A 14,181-nucleotide genomic window follows, 5' to 3' on the forward strand; every position below is an offset into this window, starting at 1 on the left:
AACTTAGTTTCTCAGGAACACTGCATTTCCTTTCTCCACACCCACCCATAGCTGAATTGGAATGGCGACATTCTTGACTTACTCTGGAGGCCATGACATGACAATCCTGCTTGGTGCTTGATGGCCACACAGCAGATGGGCCAGGTTCCTGGAGGAGCGTGGCTGACCAGGAGCTGCCTCTAGAGGCTTTAGCAGTCCAAGGAAGGATGCTCTGCTAGGAGGAAGGGCAGCAGGAACACCACCAGATTAGTATTCTGTTTTGAAATGAGTTGGTTACAGATACAAAATCTGTGCCCCAAACAAATACTGGCAGCAGAAGAATAAGCTTTTAGCAAAAAGCACTGGATGGCAAACGTTAGTAGGACTTTGTTGTCCCGTGCTACTCTGGGGATCATACAGTTAGAGCAAGCAGCTAGATGTGTTCTGTGCCACTGAAAAATGAAGTAAGAATTTTTTCTGACTTGTTGCTTTACGTGGGATACAATTTCTAGTTTGGGGAAATAAATAGAATAGACAGCTCTAGAAACTAAGGATACGGTAGCACATAATAGCTGTTTCTGTAACTACCAGTATAGTAACCTGACCTATTGTAATCTGAGTTTGCAATTACTTCCAGTATTTCAACACCACCTAATTAATGTGATCAAGCTTATATTTTACTTTATTACAATTATTCTTTTCACTGTGCACCAGTGAAAAGCATTTAGGACTTCATATTTTCCCCATAAAACAAAGTTCCTATTGCACAGGCTGGCTGTGAAAGAGCCTACTCTCACTTTTGCTTTGCTTTCAGAGTCCTTAGGCTACAGGTCCTCTCCTTCCCATAGTTTTGAATACCTGCTAGCCAGCAAGAGTGGAAAAGGTTGGTTCAGCCCAGGGGTGTAAACTCATCCCAAATCTGCTCTGAATTTGCAGTGTGATGCAAGGTCAAGCAACTTGCCCTATGCTTTTTCATTAGCAGCTTCACCTGGGAAGACGTGTTTGTGACTGATTCCTGCTCAGAGCATTAGGAAAACACACTAAGACAAGAGGTTTGATTTAAGCCACTCTTTTTGAAAACAGCACATAAACAAATGCCAGGCTTAACTGTTTTCTTAGGGAGTAAATGAAAACTGTTACAGTGCCCAAAGAATGGGACTTCAACTACCCCGTTAACTGCTGTCAGGAAAACATAATAATTATAATTAATAATAAAAGTAGATCCACATCTCAGATAAGTGCTAAGTGCTTTAAGTCTCTGCCATAATGGTGGGCATTCCTGAGCCAAAGCCAGTGTTCCTACTGAGACAGCCCCTGAGAAGCCTGATGTTTCCATGCAGACAGAACTGGTGAGGCAGGTGTCAGTACAGGTGGTTTCCATGGATACTCCAGATACTTCTGAAAAAAAGGCTGGTACCTGTACAAAGTGTGCACAGGTGGATGACCAGCTGCAGCAGGTGGCTGAATGACAAGAGACAGTGAGTTGGCTGTGCAGTATATAGAGGGGCTGAAGCAGAGATAGGTAGGTGGGTTCAGAGCCACACACCTGCAATGGATACCACTGAGCCTGAGGCACCCTGCACCCTGGGGACCCACAAAAGCAGGGCTCCAATTCAATCTCCAGCCTTCAACTTGCAGATCAAAAATACAGATCTGATGCTTTAAAGGCTTTAGATATCCATGAGCAAGGCCAACAAAGAGAACCTCACCAGCAGTGCATTGTGATTACTGTAAAAATCAATTGGTTGTAGTGGGCACTGAGATGTCCATTTGCCAGCCTAATAGACAGTCACAAGGGGCATCCTGCCCTCCAGGAGCTGGGATCCATGGTGTTGCCAAGAGGGTATCCTGACCTGTCATATGCCACTACGCCCATCACTTTTTCATATGGGTACAAGTGATGCCACAAGACAAAAAATAGGTGGGATCAAGGAAGACTATAAAGCCCTGGCAAGGCAGGTGGAAAATATCACAAGGCATCCCCGTGTCCAAGTGGTCTCCTTATCTGCCCTGCCTGTTAGAGAAAGCAGGACAACCAGAGACAGACACATTCTGCAAATCAGTGTCTGGGTTTGTGGCCAAAAGCATCAAGAAGGTTTTTGCTTCTGTAACAGTGGGTTGTGTTTTTATGATTTTTAGCCTGTTATGGGGGAAGGGGATCCCCCTGCCTAAAATGGGCAAGAGAATCATTGGCAGCACCCTGGCCAGTCTGGTGAGATGGGCTTTAAACTGAAGGACCTGGGAGGCAGGGTGCAAATGGCAACGATTGTGCCATCACTTCCTCCTGGGAAGCAGGTTATAGCAACCACTGCAGAGTCAGATGTACCTTGGCTGCCCCTGGAGTTGAGGATCAAAGCACAAAACATATCAGAGGTGCTTATGGCTATGGTGAATCCTCTCACATCCCTTCTAGGAGACCCCATTCCTTGATTATCCATGAAGTGTCAGTATACAAAAAGATGCAGCTTGAGGAATGAACAAGAACTATATATATATATATATATATATGCATTCACAGGGCCATGATCTCACTGAAGTGCTGAGACATAGTGGGATAGCTCACATGACTGGAATATTGTCATGGATGGGTATGTCCTTTTTAGAAACAACAGAGACATGTCAGAGAAGCAAGGTGGTGGAGTTTCTATTTACATGACAGAGGAACTGGAATGTATCAAGCTCTACCCAGGGACAAATTAATAAGCTGAGAGATTGTGGGTGAGAATTATCCAGTGTGCCCGGGCAGCCAGGAGGATCAATCCTGTCCTGGGGTGCATCAGGCACAGCATCACCGGCTGGGCAAGGGAGACGCTTGCCCTGCTCTGCACTGGGGTCGCCCCACATCAAGCCCCATGTGCAGTTTTGGGTGCCACAGTGTAAGAAAGGCATTAGGCCAATACAGAGCATCCAAAGGAAGGAAACTAAGATGGTGAAAGGCCTTGAGGGGAAGTCATATGAGGAGTGACTGAGGTCACCTCAACATGAGGAAGAACTTCTTTTGAGGGTGGCAGAGCACTGGAACAGGACATGGACTCCCCCTCTCTGGAGATACTCAAAAGCCACCTGCTCTAAGTGACCCTGCCTTGGGAGAGGATTGTATTAGATCTCCAGCAGCTCCTTCCAACTCGAACAATTCTGTGATAATCAGTCCAGGAGGCTCATGGAGTGCATCAATGAGAATTTCCTGACCCAACTGATAGCGGAAGCAACTAGGAGAGGTGCTCTGCTGGATCTTTTTAACCAAAGAGCTTGTTGGGACTGTTGGGATTGTAGGGACTGTCAAGGTCAAAGGCAGCCTCGGATGCAGTGGCCATGAGATGGTGAAGTTCAGGAGACTGAGAGGAAGAACTAGGATGAAAAGCCAGTTCTCAGCTCTGGACTTTAGAAAAGCAGACTAGTCTCTTCAAAGATCTGCTTAGAAGCATTCCAAACGATAAGGCTCTGGAATGAAGAGCCTAAGAAGGTTAGTTAATATTCAAGGCTCACCTCCCCCAGGCTTGAGAGCAGTCCATCCCAGTAAACAGCAAGCCAGGCAAAAATGTCCAGGAGGTCTGTGGGGATGCACAAGAACTCCTGGTGTCCTGGATTGCCAAGCTAACTGTATTTTATCTGCCATCTGTATGGCAGTAGTCTTCTGTTACGTGGGCAGTTTTCCTCATCTCTTCCACAACCACTCCTCCCTCTGGGGAGCCATCTGCTGCTAACAGGCTATTGAGTGTCACTGCATGACTGATAAGAAGATAAGAACTACAGCATCCCTCTGTGAGATGCTCTGCCCAGAGGGAGGAGCCAAGCATTCCTACCCAGATATAATCTTGAGATTCTGCAACACCTGTATGGCTTCTCCACTGCATTACTCCAAGGAAGAGCTGCTTCTTCCACTGAATCTTCAGAGGAAGACTACACCCTTTCTACAGGATCCCTGCTCCAACAGAATCACACCTGATGCTCCAGGACTGCAGCCACAATTTCCATTGGACTGCTACTAAGACCCTGACCAACAGGGTGTCAGGTTGTGTTCTGACTTTGTTGGTGTTGTTTTAGTTTACTTCATTGTTTATTTTCTTCCCTAATAAAGGAACTGTTGTTCCTGCTCCCATATTTTTTGCCTGAGAGCCCCTTAATTTAAAATTCATACCAATTCAGAGGGGCGGGGTTTACATTTTCTATTTCAGGGGAGGCTCCTGCCTTCCTTAGCTAACACCTGTCTTTCCAAACCAAGACACCTGGCTAAACTAGAACACAAGAAGGAATTATCTGGAGGGTATAACCACGGCTGGGTATATTGGGGGGAACACAGATCTGATGTGCTACACAGATGTGGCATCCAGAGATGAAGTTATGGAAGCTAAAGTTTAACTGAATAACAAGGGCCTCTAAAGTACAAAAGTGGGAAAGGGCAGGGGAAATGTGGGGCCATTACAGAATTAGATGGAGCATCTGGTCACACGTGACATGAAAAATGTTGAGGTGCTGAGTACCTTCTTTGCCTCAGTCTTATTTAGTGACAACATAAGCTCTCAGAATTCCAGAGATCAAGGAGAAAGTCTGGAGCAAGGAGGATGTTCCCTTGATGTAGGGATGATGAGGTCAGAGAAAACTGAACATACACAGAACCATGGGCCCTAGCAGGACGCACCCACACATGCTCTGGGAGCTGGCAGATGTCATTGCAAGGCCCCTCTTGACAGTCTTTGATTGATCATGGTGACTGAGAAAAGTGCTCAAAAACTGGTGGAAAGTAAATGTCACATCTGTCTTTGAGAAGGACAAGATAGGGAGATCCTCAGGAAACAGTCTGTCAAAAAACCTCACCTCAATCCCTTGGAAGGTAATGGTGCAGCTGAACAGAAACCATTTGCAGGCACATCAAGAGCAGGAAAACCATCTGAAGGGGGGTTTTGTCAGGAAGGATTCACCAAAGGGAAGTCATGCTTAACCAACCTGATACATTTTACAGTGGAGTGACTGACCTGGTGCATGACAGGGTACGATGCCCCTGAACTTCTGTAAGGCACTGTTTTCCATACAATCCACACAGAGAAGGTGCTGAGGTATGGGATGGATGAAAAGTGAAGTAGGTTGAAAACTGGCTGAACACCAGGCCCAGAGGGTGGTGATGAGTGCAACAAAGCCCACGGGGAGGGCAATGTCCCAGGGTCAGTACTGCCTCAGCAAGAAGAGGGAGAAGTAGCTGATAAAATAGTCGCCAGGCAGAGGGATGAGCTGGCAATACCATCATGAAATTCAAGGGGAAGTGCAAAGTGCTGCACCTGGGGAAGAGCACCCCAATGGAACAGCACACACTGGGGGCACTGGGCTGGAAAACAGCCAAGAAAGAAGATGAGGGTCCTGGTGGACACCAAGCTCAACTTGAGCCATCTTCTTGTAAAGAAGGCAAATGGTGTCCTGGCTGACAGCAGTGGAGGGAGGCCACCCTTCCCAGCTACTCAGCAAAAGTGAGGACACACCTGGAATGCTACATCTGGCTTTGGGTCTTCCCATAAAAAAGGGACAGAGTTGTACTGGAGAGAGACCAGTCAAGGGTCACAAAGATGCTGAAGGAATTGGAGCAGCTCTTCTATAAGGGAAGTACTATTAAAAACATTTTATCAAGATCTTCCCCCTTAACAGAAGCCCATGGAGCTTGTCGGATATCACTGACAGATATTTCTGTTTTTTCAGTCAGGAAAAATAATCACTTTTTAGTATCTAAAACCTCCCTCTGTTAACCTATCTACAGAAGTAAAAAACAACCTGGGAATTCAGACAGCATAGCTCAACAGAACTGAACACCACATTTGTAGCAAAGGTGCTGTGTGAGAATTCCAGCTGAGCTTTCTCTACATTTCCCCACCCCACTAAAGACACAGACAAAATACTTAAAGTGGAACTAATTTATTAAGTTGAAGAGAAGTTATTACTGTCTGAAAGATTACTGCAGTAGGAAAGCATTCTACAAGAGATGAGGACAGAACACAATATAGCAGATTCAAATCCACATGCATTTGATTCATCATTACAGGAAAAAACTCATTTTTCTGCATCCTAGAAAAGACACAGTCAGACTTTAAAAGACTCTGGTGTACATTCAGAACAGTGTACATTAGTCAGAATCTCTCAACAAAAAATCATGTGCTTCAAATTGAAGAGCCTGCAAGTATCTTCTTATCATCTTGTGGGACCCCTAAGCATAATCTCAGCTAGGTCCACAGGCATATGAAATTTAAAAAAAAAATCTTTAAAATACTTATTTAAAGCATTATCACATCACTAGGAACGCAGCCTATGTAGACATGCAACTTTTGCATGTTTTAAAATATTGATCCCCTGGAGCCTGTTTCAGTTATAGCTGGTCTGAAAACACCTTGCACTTACAGAAAGGGGGCCCCGGTAATAACTCCTTTTAGTCTGGAAGTGAAGTAAAACAAAATAACAAACAAAACAAAAATCCCCAAACAAAATCAACTGTATCTCACTGCCACATTAGGCAGGTTTACAGTTTATAGTAGGAAGTGCTGGCAGATGGGAAAGGATAGTTTCATCCTGAGGCAGCTGTGTGACACTATTTTCCAATATAATTGGAAAAATGATAGTGTAAATTGAACACAGCAAAGCCCAATGGCATAGAAATAACCCCATCATCAAGCTGATGATGCTGTATCCTCATCTGCATTCCAGGAAACTATTCCTGTTTCAGCAGTGGGGAAGAGACAGCTTTCCATTCCACATTCTACTCAAAAAAAAAAAAAAAAAAAAAAAGCATTTTACTGTATTCTAAGAAGTCAGCAATCACTCATAAGCATGTACAGCTGCTGACTCAATGAACTTTTACAAACATTGTAGGAAGAGTACAGACTTCAGGAGGCAGAAAAAGCATTCTCACTGAAGTTGCTTCAACTACTCTAGTAAAAATAAAAGTATATGAAATCAACTGATGCTATATTTATGCATCAATCTACTCTAGGTAGGTAAAAATGTAATTCTCTGGAAACCTGAACTGAAAATTGAGCAAGTGTCACACTGCATATTTAGACCTTGTTAAAGCACAAACACTAGTAACCTGCAACTAACAGGCATGCTTCAGAGCTTGCTGCAAAATCAATCTATGGCTTCCAGAGCTTGAGGAGGCCATCTTCACTGTAAGTGGCAATCAGGTTCTGATGGGGGTGATGAGCAATGCCAATGACATCTTTTTCATGGACCTAGAGAGTAAGCAGAAAGAGGCATTAAGAGAGTCTTCCTTCAGCAGATTCAAGACAAATATTCTCTTCAAAAAACAAGTGAAGGAAAGCTAGACTGATGGTGCTTTGTGCACAGAGCAAAAGCAGGGGCACACACATCACCGTTCAACTCCAGTCGCAACAATTTCTGCCATGGCAGTTACTTTTTGTTGGGCAAGGGAAGGTTCAGTGAAGGTTTACATCCACTGAAATCCACAACATCAATGTGTTCCCTGTTAAATTTAGACATTCAAGCTGGTATTCCTCTAAGTTCAATCTAAAGCAAATTTAAACCCGGTACCTTTAAATTTGATGGCTTTTTCAGATTCTCCACCAACTAGAGCCCAGGTCAAAATGTGCCCTCATTCAAGGAAGTCTGAACCAATTGAGTCTTTGCTTGATGGGTAAATACTTCCCTAATTTCTACAATTATATGGTTCTAAAAACCCCAGACACATTCTATGGCCAAATTCCTGAAATTCATTTGTTACCAATCATGTTTGCTAGAGATGAAAGACTGCTTGGTCTGAGAATGGACTTCATAATGAACATTTACATCATCCCTGTGTTTAAAACTCTGGAAAAGCTCAGAGCTGAAAACTTACAGTCAGAGTTCTCTCCAGCTTGCCCGTCACTGTGCTGAAGCAGTACAGCACAAAATCTTCACCAACACAGTAGATCCATTCACCACGAGGTGAAAGTGCACAGCAGACAAAGTCACCACCTTCTCTCTTACCAGAGCTAAAACTTCTTACAATCTGTAAAGAAAACAGAAGGATTAATCAGCAGCATATCAATAGTATGTTTAGGGCAAAAATATTTAAGAAGTACTAGGTCTGTTCAGAACACAGAACTCTCCATAGCTTCAAGAGCTTTCTGTATTCTATAAACTTGAGTTCAGAATAGTTTGTCATGCAAGCAAACCAGAGAAATCAGGTTTAACCCTGCTAGGTTATTAACTAGGTCTTCTGCATTCTTGAAATGACAGAGTGACCTGAAGGGATACCAGTAAGACCACATACCTGTCCTTGCATATTCATGATGACGACCGTATTCGATCTGTTGCAAACAACAAAGTGTTCTGGGTTTTTAGGCAGCAGAATGACACTGTTCACAGTAATGTCTGTCCCCGCAGTGCTACCAAGGGACTTGAAGGTGTTGGAGCACTCTGTTGTCTTCACATTCCAAACCTAGTGTAAAAAAACCAAAATAAAACAAATTAGCTTCAAAAATGAAAAAGAGCTGATATGCAATTATTTCAGATAAGGGAATCCCCACATCATAGGTCAAGAGCTGTCAGTTCAGAGTCTAGAACAAAGTAGAACAGGCAGTGAGCACTACACGTATGTCTCCGTTTCATAAATGCAGCAGAGACATGCTCTGCAAGAGACTGTGATAACAAATCTCATCAGCTCTCACACAAATCTACAGCAGAGTCACAAGCATACTCATTACTGCAGATAACCCCCCCCGAGTCCTCCTGCAGTGACCGCAACAATTGTAACAAAGCAGGGAGAAGACAACAAGAGTCCGAAGGTGTCCTTTACAAAGGGTAAATGCCATCTTACCTTCACTGTGCCATCGGAGGATGCACTGATAATATAGTGGCCATCCTGCGTAAAAGTAGCTTCATTGACAAAGGAAGAATGACCACGGAATTCCTTAAGGGTTTTCCCAGATTTTAAACCATGAATCCTGTCAGACAAAAGAGGTGGAAATGAGTAAGCAAATTCCACTCAGTAACCAAATAGGATCAGAATTTTGCACTACACAAACAGTAATCAACATTTTCCAGATGCTAAGAACTGTAGGAAAAGGGGTTTGAGAATCTTTTCCTATTAAGATTAGAGCAGTGTTTGAGTATTTTTCTGAGTATATTTATTCTCACTTCTAACCTATCCTGCAGTAATCCTTAGGGGGGAAAAAAAAAAAAAAAACAAGAAAGAGGAAAAAGAAAATAAAATGAGAGGAGAAAGAGGAAAGGAAGGCATATCCACCTAAATAATTTTAATATCTTAACACCTAAAAAATTGTAATATTGGGTTAACATCACTACCCAACACATCTTCAAAATAAATGTAGTTAGACCCCTCAAAAGGTGCACAGCTGAAGAACAAAAGGCAAGAACTAGAAAAAAAATCCCACCCCACCAAAAACTCCAACCAAACAAAACCCAAACATAATCAAACCAACCCAAAACATCCTTCCCTACACCCAAACAGGAGTTTCCCAAGAGAGGCAGTGGGATCTTGAACCCTGGAGATTTTGAATACACAGCTGTTCAAGGCCCTGAACGGGCTATGCTAACTGAAAGGCTAGCTGTGCTTTGAGAAGCATAGTCGACTAGAGACCCCTACAGGCACCTTCTGGATTATACCATCTCATAGTTAAACTGCTTAATTAAAAAAACCTGTTTTCTGTTCTCCCACATTCTCAGTTTATTTACCTGATTGTCTGATCAAAAGAAGCACTAAGAATCTGACTGCTGTCTTTAGAGAAACTGAGGCACGTAACACCTTTACTGTGAGCTCGTTCAAATCTTCTCAGACACTGACCACTCTGGATTTTCCACACCTGAAATGGAAACAGCAAATAAGTGATTACTTTGTTATGAGAACACATAACCTTCAACATCAGAGCCAATACATATGTTAAATGCATGTTAAATTTTCTTTGAGTTTATGCAGAATGAGAACATTACTGCTATTGCAAACTGATCTTTTTGGTCACCACCTCTCCCAACATACTGTACAAAAAGATTTGTACCTTGATCTTCCCATCCTGGGCTCCAGTTGCTAGCATTTCTGTATCTCTACTGAAGCACATGCACAGCACTGCATCATCCATCATCATGAAGTTATCTTGTGCCTGGTACTTCAGATCCTAAACAAAAGCAAAAGATTCATGGGTCAGTGTAGTGAAATCAATGAAGTCTACTTTAAGGCAAAGTGCAAAAGCATTAACAGTTTTAACTTCAGTTATACTTTACAACTTATTCTAAATCAGACTTCATAGCCTTGTAATATAGGCTACTACCACTGTCACCATTTTAATGGCAACAAAAAACAGTGCAGGAAGGCAAAGAAGTTATCACAGAGACAAATCTATGACAAACCAGACAACTACACCCACATAACTATTCCAGACTGATATTTTCATCACCTAAACAGAATCTTCTCAGGTTCACAGGCCCTAAGAAATTAAAACAATTTCAAAGAATAGATCCAGGTGCTCTGGCAAGCCAAAGTCACTCTGGGTGAAATAAGGAGTAACTTACCTTCCTAATCTTTCCAGTAGTGAAGTTCCATACTTCAATGAAGCCATCAACTGAGCCAGTAACCAGGTACTGTCCATCTGGAGAAAACCGAGCACACTCCACATGTGACTTCTGCCCAAACTGTTTAAAAAAGAACATAAAAAAAGCTTAAGAAACAAATTAAAAGATTCAACTCATTAAAACAAAACCACAGTGTCATTCTGATGCTAAGAATACAGTACCTTCTAGAGGTATATGTATGTATATTTAATGCTGAAGTACAAAAAAAATCTGTCAATACATAGAGAGCTGCATTTAAAAAAATGGTAAAACAAAACCAAAAAACCCTCCTTCTGGTCTGGTAACATCCAATGTTACAACAGAATCTGCATGGTTACATCAGGAGCTGAGTTGGTTTCTTTGTACTTTTGTTTTTGCAATGAATTCCCTGTTAACAAACACCTTTTAAATCCCTGAAATTTATCGTTGTCAAGACTTCAGAACTTAATAAATTTCTGAAGTTCATTTGGAGTAATGTTTCTCCAGTGTAATTTTTACAGGCAATGTTTGGTTTTTTTCACTGTCCAATTTTTTGATTTCTAAATTTTTAAATTCAAGGGGCCATGACAACAGGAAAAAAAAAAGCTCCACTAGCCCAAACAAAAATACAAGATTAGCAATGACAAAAAAAATTTCTAATAAAGCGTTTTTAGCAAGTTGTTACTGAACTGATTTCATGAGTTGAAGCTCTTGGCTTCTGAAAAACAGTTTAAGACACAGGTACTTCCTCGAACAAATGAAGAAGGGGACTATGCCAATTCCTGCAAAATTATTGGTTCTGAACTGTGAAGTCAAAGATGCCGTTATCTTAATTACAAACACCATAAGCACCTAATCTTGTTAAAAGACCTAATCTCAGACTCCCAGGAAGAAAAGTCTTCTGATAAGATAATGCAGGGAAAAAGGGAGGAAAATACACAGGTGGGGGGTGGGAGGGGGAGGGGAACGACTTACAACAGGGAAAAATAAGCATTCAGAAGATTTCCTCTTATCTCTCAACATCAAACACGAGAAGGAAAGATCAGCAGAAACAAAGCAAACATTACCTTAATGTGCCTGCTCAGCTGCGTGGGGAACTTTTCTTCTTCTACGTCTTTCACAGCTGCTTTGCCTCGGAACAAGTCAATTGTCATTCCGGGAGGAAGCAGGCCCTGGTGCTGCTGCCATTTCAGCGCCTTTAGGAGATGAAAGCCGCACCATTAGCTACTAATTAACACAAATCTATCACACAGAAACATCGTCTGCACCGAGTATTCCCACAATCACAAAAGGCTGAAAACACACCAGAAAATGTGTGTCACAGAATGTTATTCTCAAAGTGCACACTTTGGTGCATATTTACTCTGCTGGAAGGAATCTACTGCTAGAGTGATGATTTCTTCTACAACTACTAAACCCTTCCTAGACGGGAAAACTTTTTTAAACTATACCACGTTTAAGCTTTTCTTTTATACAGCTGGAGACTCAACTACATCATAACTAGTTTTATACAGTAACAACCTAAAGACATAACCATTAAAGCATTTTTCAAGACTCACCTGCCCCAAGAGTGCCATCAGACGAGATGGAGGCACCACGCTGACCTCTCCAGCCAGAGCTTGTGCAATAGCAGCTCTCCGCTTCTCCTTGCTACTCCCATCGGGGTATGCCTGCAGGAAAGTTATTTTCATGAGGTTATTGTGATAAGTAATTTTTTTTTTCTAAAAAAAAAACCCTCTGTTCTTCTGAAATTAAAACTCCTTCCGTATAAATTTTCTGTTAGGAGTCCAAAAGAGGAGCCCCTCCCCCCCCACTTCTCTTTAATACCCACCTTAAAAGCAAAGAATTATCAGGGTTGGAAAAGATCTCCAAAATCAGACCCTTAACTAAGTTAGCCATTAACCCAACATGCTCTCACAAAGACTTTCAGACTGACGTTAGCAATCAGAAAACATGCCTTGTTTTTACTGTTATTACACAGCACTGCTTCTGCTCACACAACCTGCATTTTCTTCTGTCTAACACTGAAACGGCAAGCTGCAGATACCATCCTGTGGACGGACACAGGGCCAGATCCCCAAACTCCCAACAGCAGCACAGGTTTGCTCCCTCGTGATAAAGTGTCATGCACTACTTCCCAAAAACTTCACAGAAGGTACAAAACCATCAAACAGTGAAACTGCACATTCTCGCTCCCCAAGCCAGGAAAAAAAAACCAAAGCCGTGAGCCATCAGTAGCATGCAATGATGCTGAGATTCCTGCAGGAGAGGTCTGTAAAGAAAGGATTAACCAACGTACCTCACGAGGATCAAAGTAAGATCTGGCCAAAAGGTTTTCCAGGTGGATGTAGCGCTCCGGCTGAGTTTGTTTCAGCATGATCATGGGATCCGTTTGCCTCAGCAGAGACCGGGCAGCACCGAGTTCTCGGAGCTCGATCAACTCCAGCACAACCTGCACCCAGAGACAAATGTCTGCATCAGCAAATGGTTAGCGGAAAGCACCACACGGATGTTTCCACACGGACCACAAGAGCCCGCAGGAACCCCGCGCTTACTCACCTGCTCATAGAGATCAATGAGAGTCTTGTCGGGTAGCTTCAGAGACTGTATGGCCTGCAGCACCGTGTCCCAGTGCCCGCTGTTGATGTCCGCCACAAAGCTCTCGATGCTGTCCACGGTGTTGAGGGACACGGTGGTTTCCTCCTGCAGGGTGGCGAGCGCCCGGTGGAGGCTGTTTTCCTTCAGGTACTGCATGATGAGCCGGATCACACTGCGGCCGAGACATAGTGCACGGTCAGCCGGGGCACCAGACACACAGGCCGCGCTCCCCCGCCGCATCCCTCGGCCCCCTCACGGCTCCGGGGCCGCCGTGTCTCACCTCCCTTCCCCTGCGCCGCTAGGGCCTGACTCAGGCCCGTGGCCGCCAAACTGCTCCCTCCCCGCTCCCCCAGCCACAGGAGCCGCAGGGTCCTTCGCCACCACCCCGCGCCACCGGCATACTTACTCGGAGGATTCGATCTCGATGGACATCTTGAAGCGCCGCTGGTGCTGGAGACGCCGCTAGCGGTAGCAGTAGTAGCAGTAGTGGTGTCGACGTCGCCACCAGGCCTTCCGTCCGTCCTTCCGCCGCCGCTCCGCACGCCACTTCCTCTTCCCGTCCCGTGCCTCTGAATAAATAACGCGCGTGCCCGCCCCCGCCCCGCCCCTGACTCCGTGACGTCACCCGGCCAGGACGGCCCCTCCGGCAGCAGCGGCGAGGCTGGCGCGCCCCCCGGCGGCGGAACGGCGGCAGCGCAGGGCCGGCCGGGCGGGCGGCGTGCCGAGCGCGGGTGTGCCCTGCTTCCCACAGGGGTTCCTGCTTCCCGCAGATGTGCTCTGCTTCCACAGGGATTCCTGATTCCCGCAGGGCTTCTCTGCTTCCCGCAGGGATTCTCTGCTTTCCACAGAGGTTCCTGCTTTCCGCAGATGTGCCCTGCTTCCCGCAGGGATTCCTGCTTCCCACAGAGGTTCCTGCTTCCCGCAGGGATTCCTGCTTCCCACAGAGGTTCCTGCTTCCCGCAGGGATTCCTGCTTCCCACAGAGGTTCCTGCTTCCCGCAGGGATTCCTGCTTCCCACAGGGGTTCCTGCTTCCCGCAGGGATTCCTGCTTCCCGCAGAGGTTCCTGCTTCCCGCAGGGATTCCTG

The 14,181-nt window shown here is 44.5% G+C and overlaps 1 protein-coding gene across 1 annotated transcript; it reads right to left on the reverse strand.

The window, feature by feature from the left end:
- Positions 1-5,861: 5,861 nt before the first annotated feature.
- SMU1 (SMU1 DNA replication regulator and spliceosomal factor) lies at positions 5,862-13,665 on the reverse strand. Its single transcript, XM_071424549.1, has 12 exons — positions 13,502-13,665; positions 13,057-13,267; positions 12,797-12,949; positions 12,057-12,167; positions 11,565-11,693; positions 10,480-10,599; positions 9,969-10,085; positions 9,649-9,776; positions 8,771-8,897; positions 8,225-8,392; positions 7,808-7,960; positions 5,862-7,184 (listed from the first exon to the last, which is right to left on the reverse strand). The coding sequence occupies exons 1-12, from the start codon at positions 13,525-13,527 to the stop codon at positions 7,086-7,088; spliced, it is 1,542 nt and encodes a 513-aa protein (XP_071280650.1). The 5' UTR covers positions 13,528-13,665; the 3' UTR covers positions 5,862-7,085.
- Between the last annotated feature and the right edge of the window lie 516 nt (positions 13,666-14,181).

This window comes from Agelaius tricolor, unplaced genomic scaffold, assembly GCF_023055355.1.
Source record: "Agelaius tricolor isolate 1412-34295 unplaced genomic scaffold, bAgeTri1.0.p SCAF_4, whole genome shotgun sequence".
Classification (NCBI taxonomy): domain Eukaryota; kingdom Metazoa; phylum Chordata; class Aves; order Passeriformes; family Icteridae; genus Agelaius; species Agelaius tricolor.

Bases quoted from the DNA above. Each gene is read 5' to 3' on its own strand.
- SMU1 (XM_071424549.1), bottom strand. From the start codon at position 13,527: ATGTCCATCGAGATCGAATCCTCCGA. The intron at 10,086-10,479 runs GTAAGTTACTCC...GCTTTTGTTTAG, and splicing joins CTACTGGAAAGATTAGGAAG to GATCTGAAGTACCAGGCACA. The intron at 7,961-8,224 runs GTATGTGGTCTT...TTTTCTTTACAG, and splicing joins TCATGAATATGCAAGGACAG to ATTGTAAGAAGTTTTAGCTC.